Source organism: Idiotropiscis lumnitzeri, chromosome 14 (genome assembly GCF_059441095.1).
Source record: "Idiotropiscis lumnitzeri isolate Australia: NSW breed Sydney's pygmy pipehorse chromosome 14, RoL_Ilum_1.0, whole genome shotgun sequence".
In the NCBI taxonomy this organism is placed as follows: Eukaryota; Metazoa; Chordata; class Actinopteri; order Syngnathiformes; family Syngnathidae; genus Idiotropiscis; species Idiotropiscis lumnitzeri.
In genome coordinates, this window is record NC_142404.1 from 11135012 (window position 1) to 11162498 (window position 27487).

Below are 27487 nucleotides of genomic sequence, written 5' to 3' on the forward strand. Positions count from 1 at the left end.
TTGTCAAACACGCTGTTATCATCTTTGCACCTGCGCCGTGACCTTCTGTGGCCTGACAGTCTGCAATCCGTGCAGAGGGATTGGATGGTCCAGAGCGGGACGTTGATCTCTGCACGCGTCTGCACTGCAGCCCTCCCTACTCAAGCCTGTCAGGTCTTTGCAGTGTGACACTTTTGCTGACATATTCAACATGATATAACAAGTCAATTATTTATTCTGCCCTTTGCACCCACTGAAAACCCACCGCAGTATCTAAGAAATGTAAAGCGCGGGTATCCATCTGTGTTTTTTCTGAAAATGGCAATATAGACTCAATCGCCGGGTTTTACGCGGAGCTTTTTTGTCATTATGATCGGACTGAACAGCTCTGGTCTACTGTTTACATTTGACGAGTTCTGTTCTGATCTGCTACTTATTTAAGCCACTACATTAATTCTTTCACTGCCAACCCAGGTAAAAAAAAAAAATGAATGTAATTTTTTACGTCTGTGTCCGTCAATGGCAGCAAATGAGTTAATCAGAACAGCCGTGTGACATACGAAGAAGTGATTTGTCAAGATAGAGTTCATTTATCTATTTCGCACTGTAGTTGTTCTCGTTTTCTCACTTATCAAAGCAATAGCTTGATTACAAAAAAAAAATACAAATAGTTTAAAACAAGTTCTCCTAACGCAGAAGAGCAATGTTTGGACGCTGTCGTTTTCAAGGGCGTTCTCACGCATTTATGTCAAAACGAAGCGGCAACCGGATGCAGACCGGCTATTCCAATTAAACCAGGGGTGAGCAAACTTTTTGATTGACGGGCCACAATGGGTTCTAAAATTTGGCAGACGGGCCGGACCAGGAGCAGATGGATGGTGTGTTTTGGTAACCTCACCTCATCGGAGGAAAAAAAAAAAACATTTAATTTTAAATGAAAGTGAACAAAAGCATTACAACAAAATATGTCTTTGAAAAATCACAGTAATTAGAAAATAAAACATTAACAAGGTTTATTCAGTTAATTTTTGTCAAGTTCGGCGGGCCAAATTAAAACGTTTAACGGGGCCGCATGTGGCCCCCGGGCCGTAGTTTGCCCACGCCTGAATTAAACTGTTTTACATAACGCTCGTTCAGATAGGCAAAATGAATATACGGCAGAGATGATTGATAGGCTTATACGGAGCGTTTTCATTCCGTTTGCTCGTTCTGTTACGGCTCCCTGTAAACCCTGCCATTGATGTCATATCAATGCCTTGACGTCGCCTACATCAGACACAAGGGAGCGTATCTTGCTTTGACTTATTCAAGGTATGGGGGCGATGATCATTTCCTCTATCGTTAAACATGCCGTGATATTAATTGTTAACGCATTAAAGCTCGACTTGTGAGGCAGAGCTGCTAAACAGTCGTTCAACATGCTGCAGATGTTTGCCCATCCCGTTCAAATCATTTTTAAAAGAATGAGTGAATTTCCCACGTTGTGTGTCCGATTAAGGGAATATGGACAATTGATCATGATTGGAAGCTTGAGAAGATGATCTCGAGCTTCCAATCACATTGCTCTGATGTCATTCTGTATGGTGCATCACAACGCCTGTGGGGCATATTTACATCATATCGAGGTATTGCTTTGATGTGCTTTGATGTATTAACCCGATTTATTTATTTTATTTTTTGGGGGTTCTTTCTCGGCATGCATTCAATTTCTGGGGGAATTGCAATCACGATTAGAGCCCTGCTTGTGCGTTCTGTCAATCACGCTCAAATGAGCAGCTCCTCGGACAGGATGTCGGCCGTGAATTTACATAGCGTTTCCAATTTTTTGAACACTGCTGCTGCAATTGTTGCCTGGGAAATGGACATATTTGTCTTTTATTCCAAATTCGGGAACTAATTTGGTAACACAGAGCCTCTCAGTTCCCTGACAATTACACTGTTGCAAGGTGGCCAGAAGAAATGCAGCCTACATGTTTTCTCCTGTCAGGTGGCAAATGTCAATTTGCTATTCTCGCAGAATATCTTCTAAAGCTGCCAAGCCTTCAATTAATATCGCTTTTTAAACTATGATGAAATGATGAATTACGTGGCCAAGTAAAACAGAATTGTGATGGAGGGGAGGAAAACTCTCTCTCATCATTTTAATTCTCAAGCAAAGAACCACTTTGGGAATACTAATAAAAGAGGACAATGTCTCACCAATTAGCAAGCATGCAGTAACCAAACGAGCGTTCATTAAATTAATTCAAGATAGAATTCGGAAGACATGATGTTACCGGCAGGCAATCATCCTTCAAAATGAACCATTAAAACAGTTCAAACGAAAACAACAACAATTCTTTGTTTTGTCAAGATTGACCAGCATGGATGGAAAATTCCACTGAACATGAGATATCGAGGCTACATTGCACTATTTTGGTTTAACTAACAAAGACCACATACTTGTCTCTCGATCCCTTTGATGCCTGTTTAATTGAGGTCTAAAAATATGCAGCACCGTGTTAGTCATAAGAGTAAAATCATCCATAAAGCAGCTAATCCACACTGACAAGCCCTTGGTTAAAACATAAACAATCACCAAGTGACAGTTGTCTCATTAACACATTTATTTTAAAACCACTACTAAAGAATTTAGTCGTCATTTTTATATCCCTGCAGTTGACAACGTCCACCAAATCCCCCTTTTACAATAAGATAACATATTATTAGTTGACCTACTATTAGATTTTCCTTTTAAGCTTTAGCCCTTGTACTCTATTCACCCCATCTTATTAAAAAAGAAAAAAAAATCCTACATTTGTGGCTGAAGATACACATCTTTCCCACGCTTGATTAGCTCCTTATCGTAGCTAATTAATGCATGGCCATGAGATAAGAGCGTATAAAGACGCGCGTGCGCGCGCACAATAGCTGACTTCGTGACTCCCGGTGCAAGTTGGATGAAGCGTCCAAGGATGTGCTTCTGACTAACTGTCCTTGTACGACGGTGGGAAAATGAATGGCCAATTAATTTGAAATTAATGCACGAGGAACATCTCAATGAATGTTCTGATCTCCTGTTTCAATGCCAGTGTTCTAATGAGCGGAATTACGTCGGCCGAAATAGAGGACCTTGGATGTAGGCAACTCGTGTGTTTTCTTGGATAACAACCTTGTGTGGACTTGTAGTGTATTTCTTTTCCTTTTTGAAAGCAGTTTCACTCTGAAAAATGTGATTTTTTTTTTTTTTCTTCCTCATTGGCGCGCCACCACGAGAACAATAAGCCTACTTAAATGAATACCTCTCTGTCAGTGTCAATCAAAGGTGAAGATTATTATTTTTCTGTCTTTAGGTTTGACACGAGCACATTGAACAGAGGTGTTTCAAGCACTATACCTTGTTATTCTAAGTTCTCCTTGAGAGACGCCGAGAATCCACCACCTCATTATAGGAGGATATAGTGTGCGTAGTTTACTATATCCTACTCGCCAATGTCTATGAATACTCTGAGGAGACGAAACTCAACAAACGGGGCTTTTTATTACATTCTTTTAGTGTGGTGGATACTTCAAAACTGTCTTTCACACCGCTTCGATTGCTATTTGTCTGTGTGAATACATGGACTGTAATCATTTTCTTGCTAAATCGTTTATTTCAGAGCCTTAACGTTGGAAAAATTGTCTGTGAAAATAAGTGGTGGAGCCTCATGTTGATGAGACATGGCAGATCTCACTGGTCTTTTCCTCATGTTCCGACCACTCAAAGCTCTTTGCGCATATCCTCACATTCCCACGTAATTTAGTAGCCTTACTTCTGAACCAGTCAGGTGGCTTCCAGGCACTCTGAATTCTCTTTAAATACTCGCATGACCCAAATGCCGAAGCGCGGCAGCGTATTTTGCCATGATGGGGAACTTAAGTTAAATCTGCAGACGTCAACTGACCTCGTGATGATTTGCACTCTCTGGCTAATTGACCAACTAGTCCTTAATACTTATCGATGAACGCTTAATCCCTTTATGGCGTAAATGTCGTACCAATCATCTCATACTGACACCGTTAATTTGTGCCTTGTCCCATGCAAGTCGGCACTCGAAGACCCATTTTTAGCGACAGGACTCGGGAGGAGGGGAAGTGTTAGGAGCAGCGATGCAGTGCAGTTCAGGATAACATTTCTCAACATATTTTTCAATTAATATCTGATAAACTGAGATTTAGCTCCTGCGCAATATGCAGAAGCATCAATTATTGCTTTGGCCTGACCACAAAAGAAGCGAATAGGTGTGTTTTATTACTTAAAAAAAAAAAAGAACGGGGAATATGTGAATGAGCAAATGGAAACCTGTGAATATGTAGGGACGGGAAAAACGAAAACATTTTGCTTTATTTATTTGATTTAAAAAGAGTAATTTTGATGAGAATTGGTCTTTGCATGTGTACTTGAAATTCCTGTCCACTGTCATTCGGAGGTAACTTTAAGAAACTCGGCATTTTAACTTTCTTCAATGAGTGAAATGGAAGTCACAAAGGCACCTTATGGTGATATTGACTCTTTAATGACTTCCTTTGTTGGACCAGGACTTAACGTTACCAAAGGTCTGCCTTCCCTTTGTCAGACCACACACAGCTGATTACACTGCTCAACAGCAAATTTTAATCAAATATACTTGTATGTGTCCCTAAATGTATATTTGATCCTGATTTAAAAAAAAAAAAAAGTCTTCTTTATTTTTAGCGTATTTTATTTTTTTAGGTATTTTAAATTTTTGTTTAACCTATAAAAACGTGTGAAATAAGATTTTCACATGCATTGTAATGTATAGCTGACGTTTCAAAAAATTCCACCTGTTGCCGAACCAAAACCTTAATTCATAAATCTATTACTGTATTATTACTATCATGAAAATGGGGAGGACGGTGTACGACTGTTTAGCATGTCCACCTCACATTGCAGAGATGCAGGTTTCGATTCCGGCGCCTTCCCGTGTGGAGTTTGCATGTTCCCCCCCGTGCCACATTCCAAAAACATGCTTGGCAGGTTGATTGGACTCTCTAAATTGCCCCTAGGTGTGAGTGTGAGCGCGGATGTCTTTGTGTGCCCTGCGATTGGCTGGTAACCAGTTCAGGGTGCACCCCTGCCTACTGCCCGAAGACAGCTGGGATAGGCTCCAGCACCCCCCGCGACCCGAGTGAGGAGAAGCGGTACAGATAATGGATGGATGGACGGATGAAAACATGTTAAAAGAAAAAATAGAGCAGATTCATTATCAGTGCTAAAAAAATGTTTACTTGCATCACTGAAACTGCTGGAGTGTGTTTGAACATGCTGTCAGATTGTTCTTGTAATCTTTTATCTTTTTTTTTTTTATATTACACTCCAACCTTTGCTAACTGCTCTCTACTGAATGCTTTGCCCATTAACTTTAAAGTCATCATTTTCATAACCGCTCGTGTAATGGCTCCCATTCGCTTTTGCTGGTGCGTGCGTATACATTACATCTGTATACACATGACTTGCAGCACATTTGCCCACGTGCACATCTCCCTGACCCCGAAGCGTGTACACTCATGTCGTACATGACCTCATGCCTGTTTACACGCCTCGGAGGTAAAAAGTCCACGCGAGCCCATTGACCCCGCCGGCGACGATGTGCGAGATCTGCAAACGTCATTCCGGAAATCTTTGCTTCCCGTGTACGGCCATGTAATGCACATGGAATTAATGAAGCACCCGCTTTGATGTGTGACCACTTATCAGTGAGCATATCATGGTGTCACATGTGAAGTGGTGCTGATTTGTGGCAACGCCTTTGGTGCTAAGCACTCCGTCCTTGTCCTGCAGGACGTCTTTGCCGGGGATAATATGATGACCACTTTCCCGGAAGGATAACATCATCTATTAAGATCATTAACATTGTACAAACCTTTAATGGGGGTAAACGTTTGTTCCCCTTTCAAACAAGCTCGACCTTGTCCTTGATTGCGGACTTTGAAAAGAAACCCTCCGTGCACTCAATTTGGGAGGCAAAAACATGGCCGCCCTTCATGTAGAACTTTTTAACGCGGGGATGGGGAGGTTGTTTTCATCAAATATCTGGTAAATACAACCATAAATCAGTGGTCTGGAGCCATTATGAAAGCATGAGCGCTCCTCAGCTTCCCAGTCTGACTCTTCATGAAACATTCCAGTCGTACTTTTGATATTGATCTGAGACAAGCGAGCCTCGTCACCGCAGCCTGAGGGAGGATTTTCATTTGGATCACAATTTGACCCGCGCAGACAGATGAAAATGTCGTCCTATTGATGTTTTGTCTGGGAGAGGCTCCACGCCTTAAAGAGAAACAACATGGAGGAATTGCATGTTTGTTTTGTTTGTTTTTCTCTTGCCCTCCCCTTGTGACATTTACATTTCTTTTAAGCTTCATGTGTTGTCTCACATCTTGGTAAACATGCATTTGTTGCAGATGTTTCGAGACTACGGCAAGGCGCTCCGACAGAAGGCGCCGCTCGTTTTCTTGCATATTAGTATCGCGTTCATTAATAATTCACGACACTAATTGCTATTATCTATCGTTTAATCGCTAATTTGAAGCGGAAGGAAATTGAAGCAAACAAGATATGTTGCGAAAAGAAACTCTTTGGGTTAATGAATGTATTTCTGAAGGAGAAACAGGGGAACTCGGATAATTACACGTTACCACCTTATAATTTAACCTTAGCTTAATGCTAATGATCACAAATAATGGGAGGTGCTAACACTAGCGCAGAACTTGCACAATACTATCCATTGCTCCGTTTTAAACTGCACGTTATGAGCGCAGAACAAATGAAGCTTAGCTCTTGAGGCACCATTGTGTGTTAGTGGAACCTTTTTGCAGTGTTAAAAATACTAGCCACATTTTAATGGGACTTGTTCCATAAAAACACAAAGGACCAAGAATTAAAGCATACTTGATATCCACTTGTCACGCTCTGGTTCAAATCACAGTTTTGGGGTGCGGTTCTATCGCATGCAAACGGTGACTATGGCTTTTGTTGCTATGGCAACCAGGGCGGCGCTAGGGTCGGCAACAAAAGTCAGTGGCTACAGCGTTGTCGTGCTTGCACAAATCCACCATTGACAAATTGAACCGTATCCGCCCCTTTAAAGCGAGCACCCATACAGATATGGAGGCAGCATTTCATCACCAAGCCACAAAAATACTCTTGTCAATTAATGTAGCGGTTTGGCATATTACATCGCCAAATGTCGATGCTCCCCACTCCTTTGTTAAAGAGCAAGAATGTGGTGGTTACCAGAAGCTAATGCTAATATGTGCTGACACTGTAGCACTTTAGTTGTGACATGATCGTGCTTCTCAGTAGATGACAAATCTTTGGCCAGCCTAGCTGCCAAGTCCTGAATGGGGAATCTCAGTTTGGAAGCAATTATAGTGTAAAAGTGCTGATTTGTGACATAAACTGGAAAATTGCAGAACGGCTTGTCGACAGACAGACATGCTTTCAGAAGTAGGCATCGAACAAAAGATTTAGATTTCAGCAGTAAGGCACCACTTCAGCTTTTTGTATCCATGCATATAAAACGCCAGTTTCCTATCCTAGAAGTGCAACACCTTTAAGGTGTGAGCAGAAGCTTGAAGTGCTTTGGTGATGGGCCAAGTGTTTGTTGCACTACGCTCATCTTCACGCTTTCCTGTGGCACTTTTTGTTCAACTTGCTCAATATATCAGCGTTATCGCTGTGCCTTAATTATCGCAATGAGAAAAGCCCGGGGCCGCTTGGAGTGTAGAAGAAGAATTCCAATGCTTCTTTTGTTTTTCCACTTTGATTAATTAATCAAAATTGACACGTTCAAAGTCCCATCGCTAAGTACAATAAACAGTGGAGCCTCAATGTAAGTGCGCTAACTAATTGGGGGAAAGGTCATCCATTACAGCCGATTGTCTGTTAGGACTTTTTATTTATTTTTTTTTTTTTATTGATTTATTATTTATTATTTTATTTATTTGTTTATAATTTATAAAAGCACCCAGTCATTATTTCATGCTTTTTTCATAGCTTTAAAATCCCCATTATGGTAAATATATATATATATATATATATTTAAAAAAAAAAAACTGAAGCAGTTTGAAAAGTTTATTTAAACTTACCTTGTTGGTGCTTGAGGGTAGGGCAATGGTGTGCATCTCGTCGCATTCATGACCCACGATGTTTGCACGTCTTTTTTTTTCGCCTGATTTACCATTTAGATGCCATAACGGATGATAAAAAAAACAAAAAAAAAACCCTCTTTACGACACAAAAATAGTACGTTCGAGTCACGTATACACGACTAGCTCGTAGTAAAAAAAAAAAAAACCTGCTTTTTATATGAAGGTAGATATGATACGCTCCTTTTCGAGCTGCGTCCTTCCTCAGCTAATGTCCATGCTTTCCATTACCTTTTAATGATAAAGTCGCATCTGCTAAGATGCCCGCCAGATTGCCGTGGACTTTAACGTGCTCGACTCTATGACAAGAGAGCTGCCCACGCACGTCGGTGACCAGTCTCTGTGTATTGATGGTGCCTTTAACTGGCGCTGTGATGAGTTGCAGCCAACTCTGGAACTGACACACTTTTGAAAGGTCCTGCACAAAGGGACTTTTTGAGTGGACTGAGCACTATTTTCTCTCAGTTGAATCCGAGTTCTGTTGGGACCAAGTCCATTCAGTCGAGGTTTGAAATTCAAACTCATCTTACAATATTACATTTAAAAATAAATGGCTCACTCATGATTTGATGAAAAAATAAATAAATACAAATTTGGACTAAAATTGTGCATTTATATTATTATATTTTATATTATATTTATATTTACATGTGCACATGTGGGGAAGTATCACTTCAGCATATTTCCTTTGCCCAGCTGTACTCATTTCCTATCAAGATGTAGCTTTGCACCATCTTGTGGCAGCCAATGATGGAGGACTGGTTCTAGAAAACAAAAACTTAAAATAGGTGAATAGTGAACCGCAAAAGTGTTTGGGGACGGGGATTATGGTCCGATCGTTCCGTGTATGCTTCTGTCAGAGTTGCTTGCGTACATGACGAGTGTAAACTTGATCAATAAATGTGAGCTGGTTTCTTTTCTCCCTGTAAATGGAGTATACTTTCCTCTCATCTCAAGTGCAGCAGGCAGCTTGTGTCTCTGGTGCACGTTATAGATGCATGAGCCTTCGCATCAGCTTTTCTATCAAGCTCCCTCTTTTGCTGCCAAAATAAGCCCTATCATTTGTCTGGCTCACTCTCCACCCGAGCGGCTGAATGCAAGGAAACATGAGCACACGTGCCCATGAACTTTCCCTCAACCACAGGCCTCCTTATTTTCTCATGAATTGATTTTTACATTTGAGTCGGCTGTTATTTCCTGATAGATTGCTGTCTTTGAGGCGGCTGACAGAGAGCTGCGGGCGAGATTCTTATTTGGGTTGCAACTCTGAGAAATGAGAGTCCCGATCACGGCTGCAGCCCACACACACGCGCACGCACGCACGCACGATTGGGCTTTTACAGTGAGGGAGATGAGAAAGGCCTTTGCTGCCATTTCCAGACTTCACAGGCACTTTGGGCTGTATAAATGAGACGTGACACTGAAGACGCAATCAGGGAATGGTGGCCGTGCGCGTCGTTTCCCTTTTGATCTTCCGTGTCTTTTTTTGGGCCACAGAGAGAAATAATTAAGCAGGTGGCAGATGTGCTCGTCCTGAGAGGCAAAAGAGGGGCAGGCGAGAGTGGCCCCCGCTCACTGAAAAGTGATGACACGGCAAAGTGCGACAGCTGAGATAGGGGGTCTGCTCCACCCACTCCCAATCTGTCTGGGTGGGAGCAATCGGAGGGATAATAAATCTCTCATCCAGTATGTCCATTAAATCGGCCGAGACCACAATCAAACATGAGCGGGAATGTCTCCTCCTTGCTAGCTCCGCGTCCACGTATTGATGCCTCGTGGAGAAGAGCAACGGCGCAATGTGATTTCATTGGGGGTGCTGACAAATTGAAAGCGTCGATACATGATTTTCAACTCAGGAGGCTTGTGTCAAAATAGCCGCAGGTCTTTATTTGACAGGAGCAAAACCACACAGTGGACTTCCTCTGCTCTTCTCTGACCTATCAAAGCATTGCAGCCACCTCCTCCAGCTAAGTAAAAACACTCCAACATTTGGATTCCGAGGCTGGATTCACACTGCAGAAAAAAGTTAACAAATACTGTTTTTTTTTTTTTAACGTGCTCGTAAATGAAAAGTCCAATAAGATTTTCAATTGTAATGAGCACAGTTTTCAGCACCGCTCAGATATTTTTCAAAACTGTCGAGAGCCAAAATAAATTTCCATGCGTATTAGCTGCCACAAATTTGACTTAAAATTACCTAGACTGCCCCATTCAGGGTAGTTATCTTGAATACTTTTTCAATCTGCAGTTTTAAAAACACTGCCCTAGTTCTTTGTCGGGTAAAAATATTGCCATGTCACCTCTGTCATTTCTGTCACATAGACGGAACCATTTGGATTTGATATCAAAAGATGAATGTGTCAAGTTTTCTTTTGATTGCAACTATTGAGTACGAGTATTTTAGCATGTGGCTGACAGGTTTGTTTTCTTGTCAAGCTGTGTCATAACACAGTAATTATTCAAACCACAAATAGCACTGAATGTCCACACTCAGTTTTTGATTTGGATTTTGTCCATGTAAACTGCATTCATACTATTATGAGGCGCACCTGTATATAAGCCACAGCAACTCTTTTTGGAAAGAAAAAAGCCACAATTTTCTATGTTGAAAGAAAATGTGTTGTTGACTGCATATACAGAACGATTTTGTACTGTGAATGCACATAAAGGTACATAGACAGATTGTTAAAACAGTGCCTTTTAACACTGCAACAACTTAGCTAATTAAATCAGAACGGACCCAAGAGGGGGAAAAAAACTAGATTTATTTAGCGTATTTTCTGAACTATAGAGCGCCCCCTACTGGTGAAAAAAAATCCGCAGACAAGTCGCATCGTTGTATTAGCCGCATGGTTCGAAATCTAGGAAAAGAGTAGCGGCTTATAGTCCAGAAAATACTGTAAAACCAGCAAGCTGTTTACAAGTGAAAATGACATTTGTCAACTTTTTGAAGAAAAACACGAGATAAAAATTAATGGTATACTAAGGAACGGACATTGACCATGCAAATCAACTTTTAGGAGAGCTGTAAAGACCCTTAAAGAAACAGTTGGCGGCATCAGCAACAACCTCCAGAGGGCACGAGTAAAAGTCATGAACATGAACAACAGATTCAGATCCCTTATTAGTCAGAAGAACAGGAAGGTCAGGCTGGAATTTTCCAAAAAGTGCAGTGACGAGCCTAAAGAATTCTAGGTGAATGTTTTATGGACAGTTGAGACTAACATTTACCAAAGTGTTGGAAAGGCTCAAGTCAGAGAAAAGAAAGGATCTTGTATTATTGCGAACGTACGAGCTCATCTGTGAACCTTAGTAGGGATAATGTGGGCTTGCACGGCTCCTCCGCAGTCCGCCGCGCTAATCTTCATTGACGTAACACATGACAGAATGTAAATGTACTCTCCAAGTCGAATGAAACTTTGCTTGCCCAGTGAAAGAAAGATGGAACCTAACGTGGAAGGTTTTAGAATGGCCAAGTCCATCTCCAGACTTAAACCCAACAGAGCAGTGTACCTACTGCACGGACACCAAAGAGCAAATCAGTTGACCAGGAGAAAAAGTTTTTAGACAACCCAAGTGAACTCTTTCAATGCCAAAAAAAAAAAGGCAGAATTTAATTGAGTTCCAACAAATTTACAGCAATCTATCATCTTTCAAGGCTTGCAGAATATTTTGTTTTATGACTTTGTAAACACAAACTAACGAATGAAAGATCAGGCTCTTTTCATTTATCACAAAAATCATTTGTTTCCAGCTTCTTACATCTTTTGGATAATCAGCAGTAGAAAATTGGTTGAAAATAATTTTTGCTTTAGTCATCCCTCAAACATCTGAACAGTCTTTTTTTTTTCCATAAAATCCGACCAACAAAAAATTTTACATTTGTTGAACTATACAAACAATATTTTAGTTTTAATTTTTACATTTAGTAGTAGTAGTATTTAGTAGAGTGTGCATCGTGCCAATTATGTGTGCGCGTGTATGTACGTTACATCATCGCTTCTACTCCTACATGAACATAATCGCCGCGTTTTCTCTCTTTTGTGACACTCTTTGTTGTAGCGTTAACGAGACAAACACTTTGATCAACCGCAAGCTGCTTTAAATGGTCAAATTTCCAACGGTCCGCCTTGTTCGCTAGAATTACAAGCACTGTTTTCGTACACGGTGTTGTGTTGCCATCTGCAGGCCATCGTTAATTTATTTGCCATTTTCCCAACCTAAAGATCAAAATAGAGATTTTTATGAGATTTGAGATTTTTCTGCGAACATTCCCATAAAACAACTTAATTGATAGCAATTGACGTCGACGGTGCTTCTCGTTAGGATTCCCGTTGACGGGATTTCACAACAATGGCGCTCGGTGAATCTCCAGAATTAAACCTTATAGAACATAGATTTTTAATGTCTAAAGATGGGCATGAATGGAATAGCAAAAGAATGAAAGAAGTTATCATCAAAAGCCCTTGAAGATGTGGCAAAAGAAGAATGCAAAAGTTTGGCAATTCACACAGCCTTGGTGCAGTTATTTCAAGCGAGGGATTTGCAACAAAGTCTCAAGTCTCATTCACTTTCATCTATTTTAAGTCCGTATCGAAGATTAAAAACCATAAATCTGTTTCAACGCTTTTTCTGACCTCAAAATGTTTCACCATTTGGAAGTTGTGTATCCAGTCCGGATGTAAATAGCTGCGAATAAAACACGACGGATGATTTTGTGTTCATCTTTTGATGTCTGTTGACATTTCAGTTTATAGCGGTAAAGAAGTTGACCTCTCTGTTTTAATACTTTTGAGTGGTAGAATATTTTCTTCTGGTCTTACATTTGTGTATTGGACTTTGTATTGTTTGAATGGTTTTGTGACGCAGGTGCATGTCCAATCACTTTCCGGGCATCCATTCTGCTTTTGACACTCTCTTCCCGAGTTATTTTGGTTTATGTCACTCGACAAACAGGGCATAAGTTGTAGGGATCAGGGAGACAGCGAGAAGCGCCGTGATCACGTTCTCTTGCACTGTCAACACGGAAAGCAACACTCATGTATGCACGGAAGATCTCTTCCCACATCTTCTGCTGCGGGACGCTTGCCGAGGCTTTCATTGAAAATGAATGACTGCCAGCTGCTTCTGTCGCTTGTCAGTGTTTGCATGTGCAGTAAACATTGTGGACGGCGACGTGGGGCGGGGGGGGCATTAATTTATGCGGCTGAATGTGTTATTCTTCTGGGGGCGTTGTGGTTTTTAAACATGTATTAGGGCTGTGGAACTGGAACTGACAGAAGGGCTGAAGGTTCCGAAAGTTACCACGTTTGGAGTTTGACATCGTAACACACACGTTTTCAATGCCACTCTTCATGTGTTTGACCTCTCCCTTTGGATTTGTGCAGCAGTTATTGTCAGGGAAAAAAAAAAAAAAAGTTCACGGCTGTGTCCAAGTACTTCTATCCAGCATTGACCAGTTTTTTTCAGTGTCATGGGTCTGACGTGATCGTGAGCAATCAAGTGTTGCTTCTAATAAGCCATTTTTTCTAGTATTTTATTTATTTATTAATTTATTTTTTACTTAATTGTCAAACACAGCCATTCATAATGCCATGCATTTATGAAAGGGTCAGACGTGATTGTATCGTATCATAGAAAAAGTCACAAGGAAGGCATATCCAGCTTCAACAAAATAGCAGTGCTAGCAATACCACGCAAGCTAGCTTTAGCATTGTACACAAGTCAAAGGTAGTTATTTCCTGCTGCTACATTTGTAGTATGACTTTGTGATGAAATGTTTCTACAGCACAACGGTGATAGATTTTTTTTTTCCGAAGGGGTGTACAATCAGTTTCTTTGTTTGTTTTCTTTATGGCAGCCATCTTTATTTTAGTCTTTTAGACGAAAATGCTTCAGTCATTTCTATAGGTGATAGTTCTAGTCATTTATTTAATGAAAAGTGAAACAAATGAAGACTGACAAGTTGTATCAAGTCTTGTGATTCATAAAAAAATGAATGAACTTGCTTTTACATAAAAACCAAATGGAGAGCTCTAGCCTCGACTTTCCCATTGACTTACCGTAGATGCAATGCTACCATGCTGTACGTCATTGCTTTGGTTTAAATTGATTGTAAGAATGCTGCTAATGTTCCAGAATCCAAGTGTGTTGGTAATTTAGATGTTTGGAGAGCAGCAACTGCTTTGAATGCTATTTTTCACTCCATGTTTTAGACCCTCAAATATTAAGACGTGTTACACTTGCGGCCTGATCAAAAGTAGTTATTTAAAGTTTAGAGTGCTGGAATTGGCCTTTGATTGCTGCATTAAACAAAATGGCCATCTTCTTGTTCAATTTCAGGCACGGGTCCTTGAGACTTTTTTTTCTGCGTCCTGTTATGATAGACATGTCCACCCAATTTTGTGTCGTTGAATGAAACTGGTCTAATTTTCAAACTCAATCAATCAGTCGCGCTTAATGCCGCTGATCAGTGCGTCCCCTTTCTCCTTCCTTGAGGCTGTCATGTCTGGGCGGAGGAAGACAGCGTGTTTGTGCCTCATTAGAACATGCTAAACAACGCAAACAAATCATGGTGTCAATCTCCAGAACTGTTGACCCAGTAAACAGCGGACGTTTTTGGAGTCAGCCGAGCGTGACGGCTTGAACCAGCCACATAATGAGAGTCAACGACAAGTGCATGCACATGGACATGTTCCCTTCCACTCGTCTTAAATGGTGAACGAGCTCCGGACTGGAGAGAGAGGACGAAAGACGCCTCTTTGGGGCCATCATAAATGTGCTTAAAACACAAACAAGAGAGATTTAAGCGGAACAATTCAGGTCAATGATAAAAACACTTTAAAGGCTTAATGTGAAATCACAGGGGATTGCTTTATTCTTCTTTATTACTCTTACAGACAGGAAAATGTTCCTTGCAGCTTTGTTTCTTTTCTCTTTTTTTTTTAATAGGCCATGAAGTGTCTTGGCGTTCTCCAGTGACCTATATAGAGAAACACTCGCAATAACATTGTATGTCAGCCGCCTAACTGAGAACACTCTTCATACGCTCGCGCAGTCAACTCGAGCAATTCTTCTGCCTTAATCGCTTGTTTTCGTGGAAGCGCGCCAATACATTCCTTGCCAAGGTCATTCCTCGCCGGCCGAGTACAAGTAGGAGTTTTCAAAAGGGAGACGGGATGCAATTAACAATGGAATGTTTCTGTTCACCGCGCGTCTATTGTACCTCTGGGCGCTGTAGCTTGTCTGTTGTGGCACAGCCGGCAACCTTCTGTGCACTTGCCCTCCACTACATTAGGAACGCTTACAAAATCAAATGACATCCAATACATGAAATCTGTTTTAAAAAAATCTGTTTGGTCGTGCTGACAAACTATACCGCCTAGTTGCTCGTGGACATTTTCGGTGATATATACTACGTTTCAACAATTGGACTGGCAAACACTTGTTGCCCAGGGTAATGGTTGCATGTGTGTGTGTGTGTGTGTGTGTGTGTGTGTGTGGTTTCGTATATATCCGCAGACCGCTCCCTCCTGTGACAGCCACTTGAATAGGAGACATAAACAACACGATTCAATACTTGCAGTGCGGTAAGGGATGGCGGTATCGGGTGGGGCGTAACAGCCGAGACACACAGTCCAGCAGCTGCTGGCTTTTCACGGCGAGTGCATCCGCAGAGCACCTGGACTGCCATCCAATGAAAGAGTTGCATAAAAAGATGTTCATGATAGATGGTTCAGAACATCGGCACAATCTCATGGCATTGTATACAAGAAAAATTTCCGTTGCAAGAACTGTCATGTGAATTTGCCACAAAAGTACTATTTCTCGCAGATTCAAAATAGCTTTACATTGTGCATACATTTTTAATCTAAAAAAAAAAAAGTTATTTTGGATTCTTGCTTTACATAAGACTCGCATAGTTTGAAACTTTCCACCACGGGCACACGGCCGAGCAATAATGTGCGACTAATTTCTTTTCGGTCACCCTATGTGGACAAAAGAAGCAGTAAATACAATAGCGCACTTAAGACAGATACCCATTGATTTTGGCTTTGTGTCTTCTATGGATATTTGTGTCCCACCGAAAAAGAATCCGAATTGACATTTTAATTACCTCATCCAGCAGAAGTTTTTGTCGATCTGATACAAACTGCCGGCGTCCGAGCTGCAGCCTTCGGTGCGCTTCCATTCACTTAAAGAGAAACATTTGACCAGCTTTTCATGACATCTCAGCTGGCCCAAACGCTGTTCTATAAAATAATTTAATCACACCATACCGTGACGCTTTGAGATATAAGTGAGCCAAATGACACGTTTTTGGAGATCTTGACTTGTCTTGAAAGCAACTATTTGCGATACAAGCAGTATTGGTGGTAGTGAACTCTACTCTGTTCATGTCACAACAAGCAGCAGTTTGGCAGACTGTTGTTCCAAAAAAAGCGTCATTAAGATGTTCACACTTGGAACAAAACAAGCGTGAACACCAGTGATGGGATATTGAAGCTTGTTGTTGTATTTTTGACTCCTCTAGATGGCACTGTTGGTTTCTATAAAAATGTCAAGTCAGTGTGCTTTCATCCCAATGTTGAACGGAGAGTGCCATCTACTGGAGGCCAGAAATACTACAACTGGTTCATGAAACAGATTTGAAGCTTCATTGACCCATTACTAGTTTACTTATTTTGTCTTTCCTGATATCTGCATGAGGTGTGATTTAAGGTATCCTCTCGCCAGCTACCGTAAGATGCCAAGCCAAGATTTTGTTGTCCCGAGAGACGATGTTTTTTAAAGATTAAGCCATTTTACCAGAGTCGCACAGCACACCTGCAAAAAGCCATGACATGATCTCACTTTTAACAACAGACATTTCAACGGCATCCTTTTATTGAAGGTGATGCATCACAGGTGGTAATTACAGTCACCGCTGACAGACTGATGAATAATGACGACAACGAGATCGTTGTCCATAAAACCTTCCGACGGCCGAGCTGCAGTATTTACTGCAGGAACACGCGAGGCAACTTTGCTCGCCGCCAAACTTTGCGGCATTCCCGATCAAAAGGTAAGTTGGGACAATTCATTTTATAATTGCCTTTTGATCACTGTATCAAGTTACTTTGCTGCCAAACTCCTCGCAGCTCTGATGCTAATTACTCTCGTTTCTAACCCAGCGCTGGCAAACGCATCCGAGGGCCGTTTTTGAAGAAACCGCAGACAATGTGGGCTGTCGCTCTGTTTCTTTGTCTGGGAAATGTTCTCATTAGCAGCGAGGACGATGATCAGCATTCCCAACCAGCCGCGGGTGCGCAACTCTCCGAGACGGACAACCACAGATCCAACATCTCTGCGAGATCCCCTCCTATGTGCCCCCACTCGGCAGGAATCCGGGATACGTTCAAGTATCTCTTTACCGCCATCTCCTTGGTGAGTTTTGTGATGGGAATTGTGGGAAATTCACGACTGCTGAGGATCATTCACAGTCTTGCCTTGGGAGACTTGGTCCACATTGTCCTAGACATCCCAGTCAACACCTCCAGAGTGAGTTATTTGCCTGACGACATGTAATTACACGGCCAACGTAATGCGGCACCTTATCGGCCTTCTTCACACACGTTCTATTCATTTCAGGCTTATCTTAAATTGATTGTTATTACAGCGAACACTTTTTGTTTTTTTTCTCTCTCACATGTAGCTCAAGATTGGCCCTTTGGCCCAATGCTGTGGAAGCTTGATGCCCTTCATCCAGAAAACCTCAGTTGGAGTTATCGTGCTGAATCTGTGTTCGCTGAGTGTTGAAAGATAAGGGGTTGAGAAATTAAAATTTTATAAATGGATTTATCCAGTTCTTCCGGTTCATAAACAGTACACACAAGTTTTAATACAAGCAGAAAGGATGGTCATCTAAATGTGGGATGGGCATCTGATCAGGGAGGAAAATAAAAAAATTAATTCCAAAATTCAATCGCCCATGATAAAAAAAAAAAATAAAAAAAATTGGGGGGAACTCATCACACGTCCGAGGCAGTGGTGAGCCCATTCCGTCCATCTGGACCCCCGTTGCCCATGCGTATGACATATGCGGACAGCCGCAGTCCATCGCGTAAGCTCGCTGCATCAATCATTTAAAAGCAACAAGCAGATGTCACAAAACTCATCTTTTCTTCAACTTTTTATGCATCCAAGTAAGTTGTTTGACCTCATGAGTCATGTCAGTGATTAAACTGGGTCACTTGGACTTAAAATAAATTCACAATTAACTTCCGCTGAAATTCGGATTCCTGATTTTAATCAATCCCCTCTCTATTCAAGAAAAACAAATGACATTCAAAACTTGAAGAAAGTGGCGCTATAAGCCAGCTCTGAATTCAGTTATAACTCTTTAAGTGCCGATGATGTTAGATGAAGTCAACAGGAATTCTAATGAGGAGCGCCAATTGCAGCCAGCTAAGGTTGACATTACCACTTTTGGATGAGCTCACCGTGCGTCACGACAACGTGCAAGTTCCTAAAACATGGCGAACCAATGCGACTTCGTAAGAGAAAAAAAGATGACCCAGATGATTTAAATTTCGAAGTAGAAGCGATGACGTGATGTTCATATGGTGCGCGACAAGCCTACGTGCACACACTACTAATTACTACTACTACTACTAAATAGCGACCAAATAGTTTGTGACGTTTGCCAAATATAAAATTGTTATACTGGTGTGCAGATTGTTTGTAGTTTCTCACTACATCTGCTTCCACCATTGAAGTGGACCAGTATGTCGATAAATGACTGCTTTTGCAATATATAAACGGGCACAAAGTCGTTGGCAATGTTCAGCGTGGTCGACTCTGTGATTTCCTTCCTCTGGGCTCCTCACAATAATTGTAAAAGTTGTTTGTTTAGTTGCATCAGTGTTCTCTTCCGTGCCACTCACTTTGGTTTTAACCGTTTTGTAGCACACTTGGCAGTGGTCTGTTTGTTGTTCATTGTCTGACGCTGCAAACCAGAACCAATTCAAAATGACTGACAAAACTCTCCCTCTATAGAAAAGTAGCTTGTCTCTGCTCGCCGCCATGTCTTGAGTGTAAAGAGTGTGCGTCAGCAGGCTATACAAAAACTGCTGAAAGGGGAATTTTTTTACTTTCTTTATTTTTTGGGGTTTTGTTTTAATCTTAGGCTACATTCACAGTGCGGGGCTCATTTACGTTACAAAAATTAGTACGACTTCTGATATGAACGTAACGTGTCCGTGATGTGCACCAAAATAAAAAGTCACATGGCACATTGTTTAAATAATAAATATGGTCCCGCGTGTAGGGGCTCATTTTAGCTCATCATATTGCCAGAGGAGCAAGGCGGGAGGAGGTAGAAATATTTTGGCCGTGTAAGGCAATGCTCCTCAAACTTCCATTTCACATTTCATAGAGACGTCAACTAATGATGACATCATATCCTTGCGTTGCTGAATTACTGCTATCACCACAAATCCATTTTATGCGCCCTGTTTCAGAAGGGATTAAATTCAAGTCAAATGTAAAGACGACCATTGTTCTGATGTCAGTCGTTTCCCAAGCACTCTCCCCCCGCTTACGCGGAGCGCATATTGACCTTTTCATGTTCTATTGGTTGGATGTGTGTAGATGAGTACTGACACTGTAAACGCATGGTATACATATCCAATTTATATCCGCATATGGAAGAGGCCCATGTTGGATTTGAAAAAAATCGCAATTGTGCTATTCACAATGGAGGAAAAAAAATCGTGATTGAGTCATAGCGACGCCCAAATCTTGACTAAATCAAGAACAAAACAAATTCAATACGGTTAAGGGCCTGTTCTAAGAATAGCTCACTAGTGATGGGACATGGTGATTTCCTGGGAATGTAATCACATTTTTAACGGTTAGTTTAAACCTCAACGTTGTTGATCGCATATGGTATTATAGTGTATCGGGTAGGTAGACTGCAAGCCACGTTGCAGACGGATAAAGCACATTTCATTTCTTTTCAGTCGCAAGTTGTGAAAGGTCATTTTCAACACTGAAACTAATAAAAACGCATTTCAGGACTTCAATGTCACAGGAGCAACACAGCAATCCAGCTTTAATAAGCGCTGAAAAAGAATTTCTTACAGGTGTGATAAAAAAGTGAAACAAATGAGTTGGTGTGTTTTGTGGCAAGAGGAGGTATCAGTTGGGGAAAAGAGGCTCATACGTTTGGTTCGTTTCATATTTTAATCAAATCATTTTGTTCTTTTATATTCACGTGTTCCCATTTTTTTCCCTTTTTCTTCATTTATCTCACTACAGTGAACTCCTGCTCTTATTAGTAGAGGACAGGGACCGAGGTCTGCTGTAAATAGCAAAAATGTGTGAATAATTGATGGCCACTTACAAACGTTTAATTGCCTAAACTGGAGATGCCACAACATAGCAGCAAAGCACTTTTTTTTTTTTTTTTTTAAAAAGCTCTGGCATGAATAAATGAAGCTCTTCCCCTCAGTTCAAGGTCATTGCTTGGCATAAAGACCCCTCCAGATTATGCCAAAGCAATAATGGAAGATCGGTCCTCTCAAAAATTGGTGAATGCCGCACTGCAATTATGCAGGCGTTCGCTATCCTAGGTGTCTTTGACGCAGGACACCAGCTGACCTCTTCACGCCTCTGAATGCAAACAATAAAAATTTAATCCTCATCACGAAAAATCATATGCTCCTTACAGACATTGTCAAACCACTGTACGAGATAAAATAATTAATATTTGAAATTTGTAAAGGCCCTCTTGCTTTTGAAGGAATTATTATTCTTCTCCGCAATGAATCGCATTTTGAGGGCCTGAATGTGAACGGAAATTCACCAAAAATTGCACACAACGTGGATCTGACAAAAATATGGGGGGGGGGGACGAGAACTACAAAAATGAGAGGCATGTGTTATATGCTAAACCGGAAGTCCGCTATTTTAACTTTACTTTGAAATTTCTTTTCTTTTTTTTTTTTTTTTTAGAGGGTAAAAGTGCAATTTCTTGAAAATTGCTCAGTGGTGCCCCCCTATTCTTAATATTTTTTGGTACTTTTCAACAAGATGTATGAAAACGGAAAGACATATGTAACGGCCAAGACCTACGAAACAGATTTTGCAGTCATATGCTATACCAAGCAGTAAGTCCGCCATTATGATTTTACTTTGTCACAGTCGAAAGGTTTTGAATGGAGCTGTTTTCAGTGGAGCTTGCATGTTCTCCCCATCCTCATGTTTTATTGAAGACACCAAATGTGCCGTGTTTGGCTGGCAACCAGTCCAATGAGTATCCCACCTCTCACCTAAAAACATTCAGGATAGGCTCCAATCCAACCGTAATCCTAATGATTAAACTGCATATTCTTGCTGAAAATGTTGGTGGAACTCCAAATTGTGCACATTTGGGACTGTTCCAACAAGATTTGACAAACAAGATTTGAGGTGTCACTGTTCGTGTAATCATATTTTGTATGGCTTTTCCCTTTGAGGGTTGAAAAAACCCAAAATGCATGTTGTAGGTACCGCGCTGTCGTATATCAGCAATGCCTCAAAGGAACCCGAATGTGCGTGTGGACCTCTCTCACATGGCTCCTCTCCTTTACGCTGGCCATACCTGAACTGGTTGGCTTCAGCGTGATAAATGTGGACTACAAAGAGCGACATCTGAGGATTTGTCTGCTCCATTCGGAGCAGACCACACCGTTTATGCGGGTGACCTGATGCAACCCACCGGTAACAACCTGCCTTTGATGTTACTTCCTAATCGATTCATGTAATACAGTACAACGCAAACGCACTGGCTTTGTTGTTTTAATGACAGCTTTCACAGTATGTATTTGGTAAATAGGAACTGAGAATTGTAAAACGAAAATATACGTACATATATATATATATATTTTTTTCTTTTCTTTTTTTTTTTACACTGTTCAAGTCTCACTCGATCCATTTCTCTTTGTATGCATTTACTTGTTTCTAGCAGTGTGCACAACTCTGAATAGTAATGGCACAAAGGCTTCAGATCACACGAGGTGCCCGAACTGATTCACCACTAATATTACGGACCGTTCAATTATGTTTTTGAATTGGTCACAATTCAATCTATTCTCCTTTTCACACGTATTTTCTCATTTGCTTTGTTTAACCAATTGATGAATCTCTACAGTAATATTAGCATAAATGCTACTGGTACCCAGTATTAGAATAGTTTGGCATTTTTCATCATTTATTTCGTTTTGACTTTGTTTTTGTTTTTTTTATTTTATTCAGTGAGTTTAAATTAGAATGGGTTTATTCGTTTTTATTATTATTATTATTTTTTTTAGGAAATACTACAGATTAGTTTTTATTAGTTTTTGCTTCAGTTATAATTTTTTAAATAATTTTAGTCGTTGTCAAGTACAAGATAAAAGAATTGTGTAATGAAGTAAAACTGTTCAACCTTACTTATTGTGTATGGCCAAAGAGTAATATCTAAATAGATATAGTTCATATTAAAAAATCCCTAAATCATATGAATGAAATTAACTGACAAAAACAAAAGTAGGTTGTTGGCATAATTATTTAGTTTTAGTTACTGTTAAAAACGTAAAGTGTCATTTCAGTTTTTTTTTTTTTAAAGCATTCTGCTTTTTATTCATATTTAAAAAAAATGTTTGCTCAATTTTGTTAGTTTTCACTAATTAAATTATCACTCTGAATATTAGGTGTTTGACCACCAATATTTCATATCCTTGAATTAGAAGATTTATGGCCAGTACGGAAGCATCACAGGTGTTATTGTCCTGATCATTTACTTGGTCAAGCAGCGCTCGCAAATCTTAACAGCAACGTTAGCACAAATGCTATAGCTAACGTGGTATTCAAGTGGATCCACCAAATTGAAAATACTTAAATTATGGGATTTACGGGCACTGTGACGACGGGAGAACTGTTATTCTCTTTATTACAGCCATTTAAATCCTCGTTCAAGCAATGCTTGCAACTCTGGACAGTAACATTCGCTTTCGTTTTTAAATTAGGTGATATATGGCCACGGTGGATATGTTATTCTTCTGCTGATAAACACATGAGCAAAATAAGACTTTTTGTTGTAAGCATTTGTTAAATGGTACGCCGAATATTCCCTGTTCTAGTGTCTTGCTTGTGCGGGATTATGTTGGCATCAATCTGGCATCCCTCAACTCGTGCGTCAACCCTCTGGCTGTGGACGTAGGCGGCAAAAGATTTAAAACCAGTTTCAAGGTGAGAAATTCTATTCTTCTAACAAATGATGTGGCTCAATAGAGTTCTTTCTCTGTAAAATTCAACTCAAATTTTCTACCCTTGAGAAAAACGGTCAAAAATGTTGTGGCTCGATTAAATTTGCATTTTTTTCTTTTCTTGCAACCTTTATTTTGTTAGTATTGATTCGTCAAAATAATACTTGATTATGATTCCCCCCCACTGTATGTTGTAACTTCATCTTTTAAAATTGTAACATTCACCCTCATAATGTTTTTTTTCTTGTAATATTACATTATTGTTTAGACTTTAAACAAGACACTTTTGTCGTACAAAATTACCACTATATTCTCCTAAAATTACAACTTTTTGGGGCTGAAATTACAACTTTATTCTAATATTATTATTATTTTATTTCACTCCTAAATTACAGTAATGACTCCTTTCCTTTTTCTTTATTTTTTTTTTTTACCATTACATGACTATTTTCATAGTGTCCGCATTTTAACTGCGACTTGTACATCAAATTTATTGTAAAATGTCTGCTTTTAATCTGATCCTAAAACTTTATTTTGGTAATATTAAGACTTAAAAAAAATCTACTTAATTCGCTTCAACTTGCACCCCTTTTTGCACTAATTAAATGGTTCTAATGGAACAAAGTTGGATCTGAAAATATCTAAGGAACATTTAGTGTTGCTCAGTAACATGAAAGAAAAAAATTGTTGCTAGGGCACATAAATTCTCATTTTTTTGTGTGTGCGCTGTCGTTCAGTGTCAGCCCTGGCTTTCTCTTGGACTGTGTGCTTTATTGTTTGATCTTTGGTGAGATCCGATTTATAAGGCCTTTTATATAGCGCTGTGATATAATGCTTTTGCATGCCTTTTGATTTATGCTGTTTTTTTTGTACAAATAAGTCCGGCAAGTATTAAATGTGCATTGAAAATGTGAAATGCAACACTTTGGATCATAAATCCAGCGTGAACTGTCGTCGCCTTTTGCCTTCATTTGATGTTTGATTTATGGATGTTTACTATTGCGCCTTTGCAACGGTGTTGGACTGCACTGCGTCCTACTGAGAGCCATATCTAAAATGTTACCCTAAATAAGGTCAGAAAACACAAACGCATCTGTAGTGTAACCCTACACCTGTGCATGAGCTTTATACATCCTCCGTGTTGTACTGGCGCTCATTAGACAGCCGAGACGTGCCTGAAGAAGTGGCCGGTGAGTGTACATTCCTCCTCCCAGCCCGTACACATTGAGTCATGTCCATAAAATGGACTGCAGACTGCAGTGAGCAAGCACCCAGGGGTGCAATAAGTGAAAATGGTCTGGAAAACCATTGTGAGAAGGAAGATGGGGGAGAAAAAAAAAAAAAACACATCAGCAGATAGCCTCACAGCAATTTTCAAGGGACATATTTTAAAAGGTTTTATTTTATATCGCTTTAAAAAAATAATAATAATTCACGTGTTCTGATACACTTTACTGCTGAAGATACTCTTCTTGTTTGTGACCACGAGCAGGCTGCAATTTCTATACAGTGCCTTATTAAATCTGATAAACACTCGACATTAGGTGTCCATTCTAAATACCTCTCAGTAATGAAAATTGCAAACTACAAGCTGAATCCTGTTTTGACTCATTTCTTATACGCCACTTAAAGGGGAAGTCAACCCCCCAAATATTTTGCAATAATATGTTCTATGTGCCTTTTCTAGCTAAACATGGCATTCTGATTAATACTGTGTCCGAGGAATGTCAGTTACGCACTAAAATCCACCCCTCTGTGGCCATCTCAGTGGTGGCCATTTTGTGCAGTCCACTGAAAATGACAACAACCAATCACGGCTCATCTGTTTTTTTTTAAGCTGAGCTATGATTGGTCGTTTGTTGAGCCCTTGAACAACAGTGTTGTCATTTTCAGTCAACAGCAAGTGGCAAAATGGGCGGCCACTGAAATGTGCAAAATCGGGAAGATTTTACTGCTGAACTCATATTCCACAAATGTCATATTAATACGAATGCCGTGGCGTAGCACAGAACATGGTATTTAAAAAAAAATTAAAAATGATATGGGGGTTGACTTCCCCTTTAAAAGGGTTATAATTATCATGACACCTGTGCTATTGGTTAGCCCGTCAGTGACATTTTGCATTGTTTGTTAGCAATAAGCTAAATGGGCTGTCATAAGGCAAAGCTATATGGTGGATTTGTATCCGCAATGTGTAATTCTCTTTGCAGTAAACATCAACTGGGAAAGGCCGAAAGAAAACATGTTCTTGTTTTTGGGGTTGACTTCCCCTTTAAGTGATACATATCCAATATCACTGTTTTTACAGTCAACACTTGAAACAGACGGGCCAACCTTTGCTTTTTCTATCTGCAATCATGCAAGGAAGACAAGTATTGAGCGGAAGAGTACTGAGAATGCGTGGTGGGACAAAAGGCGTAGGAAGACAACCCAGACCACAGATATCCGATGAAATTTGCACCACAATTGTTGGCAATGTAATCAACCATATGCTGACAATGAGGGAGGCTGCCAATATCATCATGAGCGCTGCCATCTCCAACAATGGGGTCCTCTGCTACATCCCTACCATGGGTCCCTTCAACGCAGAACACCTCATCACTTTGCTCAAGTCACTGCCGCACAACGCTGATTCCACCTGGAACGAGGAGCCCGTCCGAAGCCTGGCATGACTTCACATGCCAGCTTTTGGGGTCAATTTTGCCTTCCACCACCTTGTGAACGAATGCTTAGCCACGCAGCCACATTTTGACAATGCAGTTCCTGCCTACATTCTCTTCTTTGCTCAGTCCCATTGAGGAGTTCCTCTTAGGATGGAGATGGAAGGTGTTTGATCACCAGCCTTACTGGGAGACGTCGCTGCTGGATGCAATGAATGCAGGTTGTCTGGCAATAGATGCTGAGGCCTGTCAGGGAAGGATAAGACACGCAAGAAGATTCTTTCCAAGGTGCATCAAAAGAGAAGATGTGGATGAAAACCTGTGGCCCAATGCTCAGGAGCTGGTGGACTAGATTTTGGATGGGATATTTCCAGCCGTAGATTGGGTTTGATTTAAAATATTTCACAATATTTGGCATTTTTGAGTTTGTTGTTTTTTTTTTTTTTACTAAAATGAAGCAATAGAAAGACAAAATGTGTCTGAGTGTGGATGTCATTTTCTCCAGTACTTGATATTTTGGTGAAGATGAAAAAAAATGAAAGAAAGAAAAATATTGAATCACTTGCCAATTTATTATCTCTGTGCCAAAATTATTTATTTACTAACCAGCAGTCTGAACACATGCCACAACTGTTAAAGGAAAAGAAAATACATGTTTTATCACAACGACATTGTTTAATCACCTGGGCTACAACATTGCCCTTGAAGCCACTGACTCAACTTCTTTTGGTTGTTGCAATCAAGTTCCCTCGCTGTGTCAGACATTTTTAAAAATGCGACGAGGGCTTATGATCATTTAGAAGAGGAAGCAAAAAAAAAAAATTCAAATAAACCGCTCCGGGAAATAAAAACCGCTGTAACAAATGGGTCACCGCTTCTTCCGGTTCTTACATGAAGTCGCTCCCATAATTGTTTCTACATGAGAGCCCTCAGGAATAATGTACATTACATCTCTAGTCTTTACAGATGAATTTTTTTTTTTTTTTTTTGCTTCATCGAGTCGCAATTTTCAACTTTCTCTGGAGCAGTTCGCTATATATTTAACGATCTCGATCTACATTCCTACCTTCAATATGAGCGTCCCAAACAAGTTTGCGCCGTTTGGTGTCATTGCTTGGTCACCGATAGGCGCTCACGATATCGTTGCTTTTCCTCCCCAACGAGAAGAACCAAGTGAGGTGGCTCGGCATGTGGTTAGGATGCCTCCTTGAGGTGTTTAAGCCATGTCCCCCTGGTAACAACCAAGGACGGACTATGTCTCCTGGGTGGCTTGGGAATGCCTCAGGGTCTAACTTCCATCTCACAGAAGCATTTGTTCAGGTGAAAGTTTTAAAAGCGTTCATTGTTGACGCGTGTGTGGTTCTCCAGGCATACCTTTGCAGTTGGCAT

General features: G+C 40.4%; 1 protein-coding gene across 1 annotated transcript; it reads left to right on the forward strand.

The window, feature by feature from the left end:
- Positions 1 to 80: 80 nt before the first annotated feature.
- On the forward strand, positions 81 to 26450 carry ednrbb (endothelin receptor type Bb). Its single transcript, XM_088314492.1, is given in 11 exon segments — positions 81 to 153; positions 17063 to 17146; positions 17149 to 17201; positions 17204 to 17363; positions 17366 to 17713; positions 17864 to 17898; positions 17900 to 17967; positions 21696 to 21891; positions 22920 to 23008; positions 23313 to 23421; positions 26199 to 26450. Coding segments are annotated over 10 exon segments (1350 nt in total). The 5' UTR covers positions 81 to 153; positions 17063 to 17106.
- The last annotated feature ends 1037 nt before the right edge of the window (positions 26451 to 27487 follow it).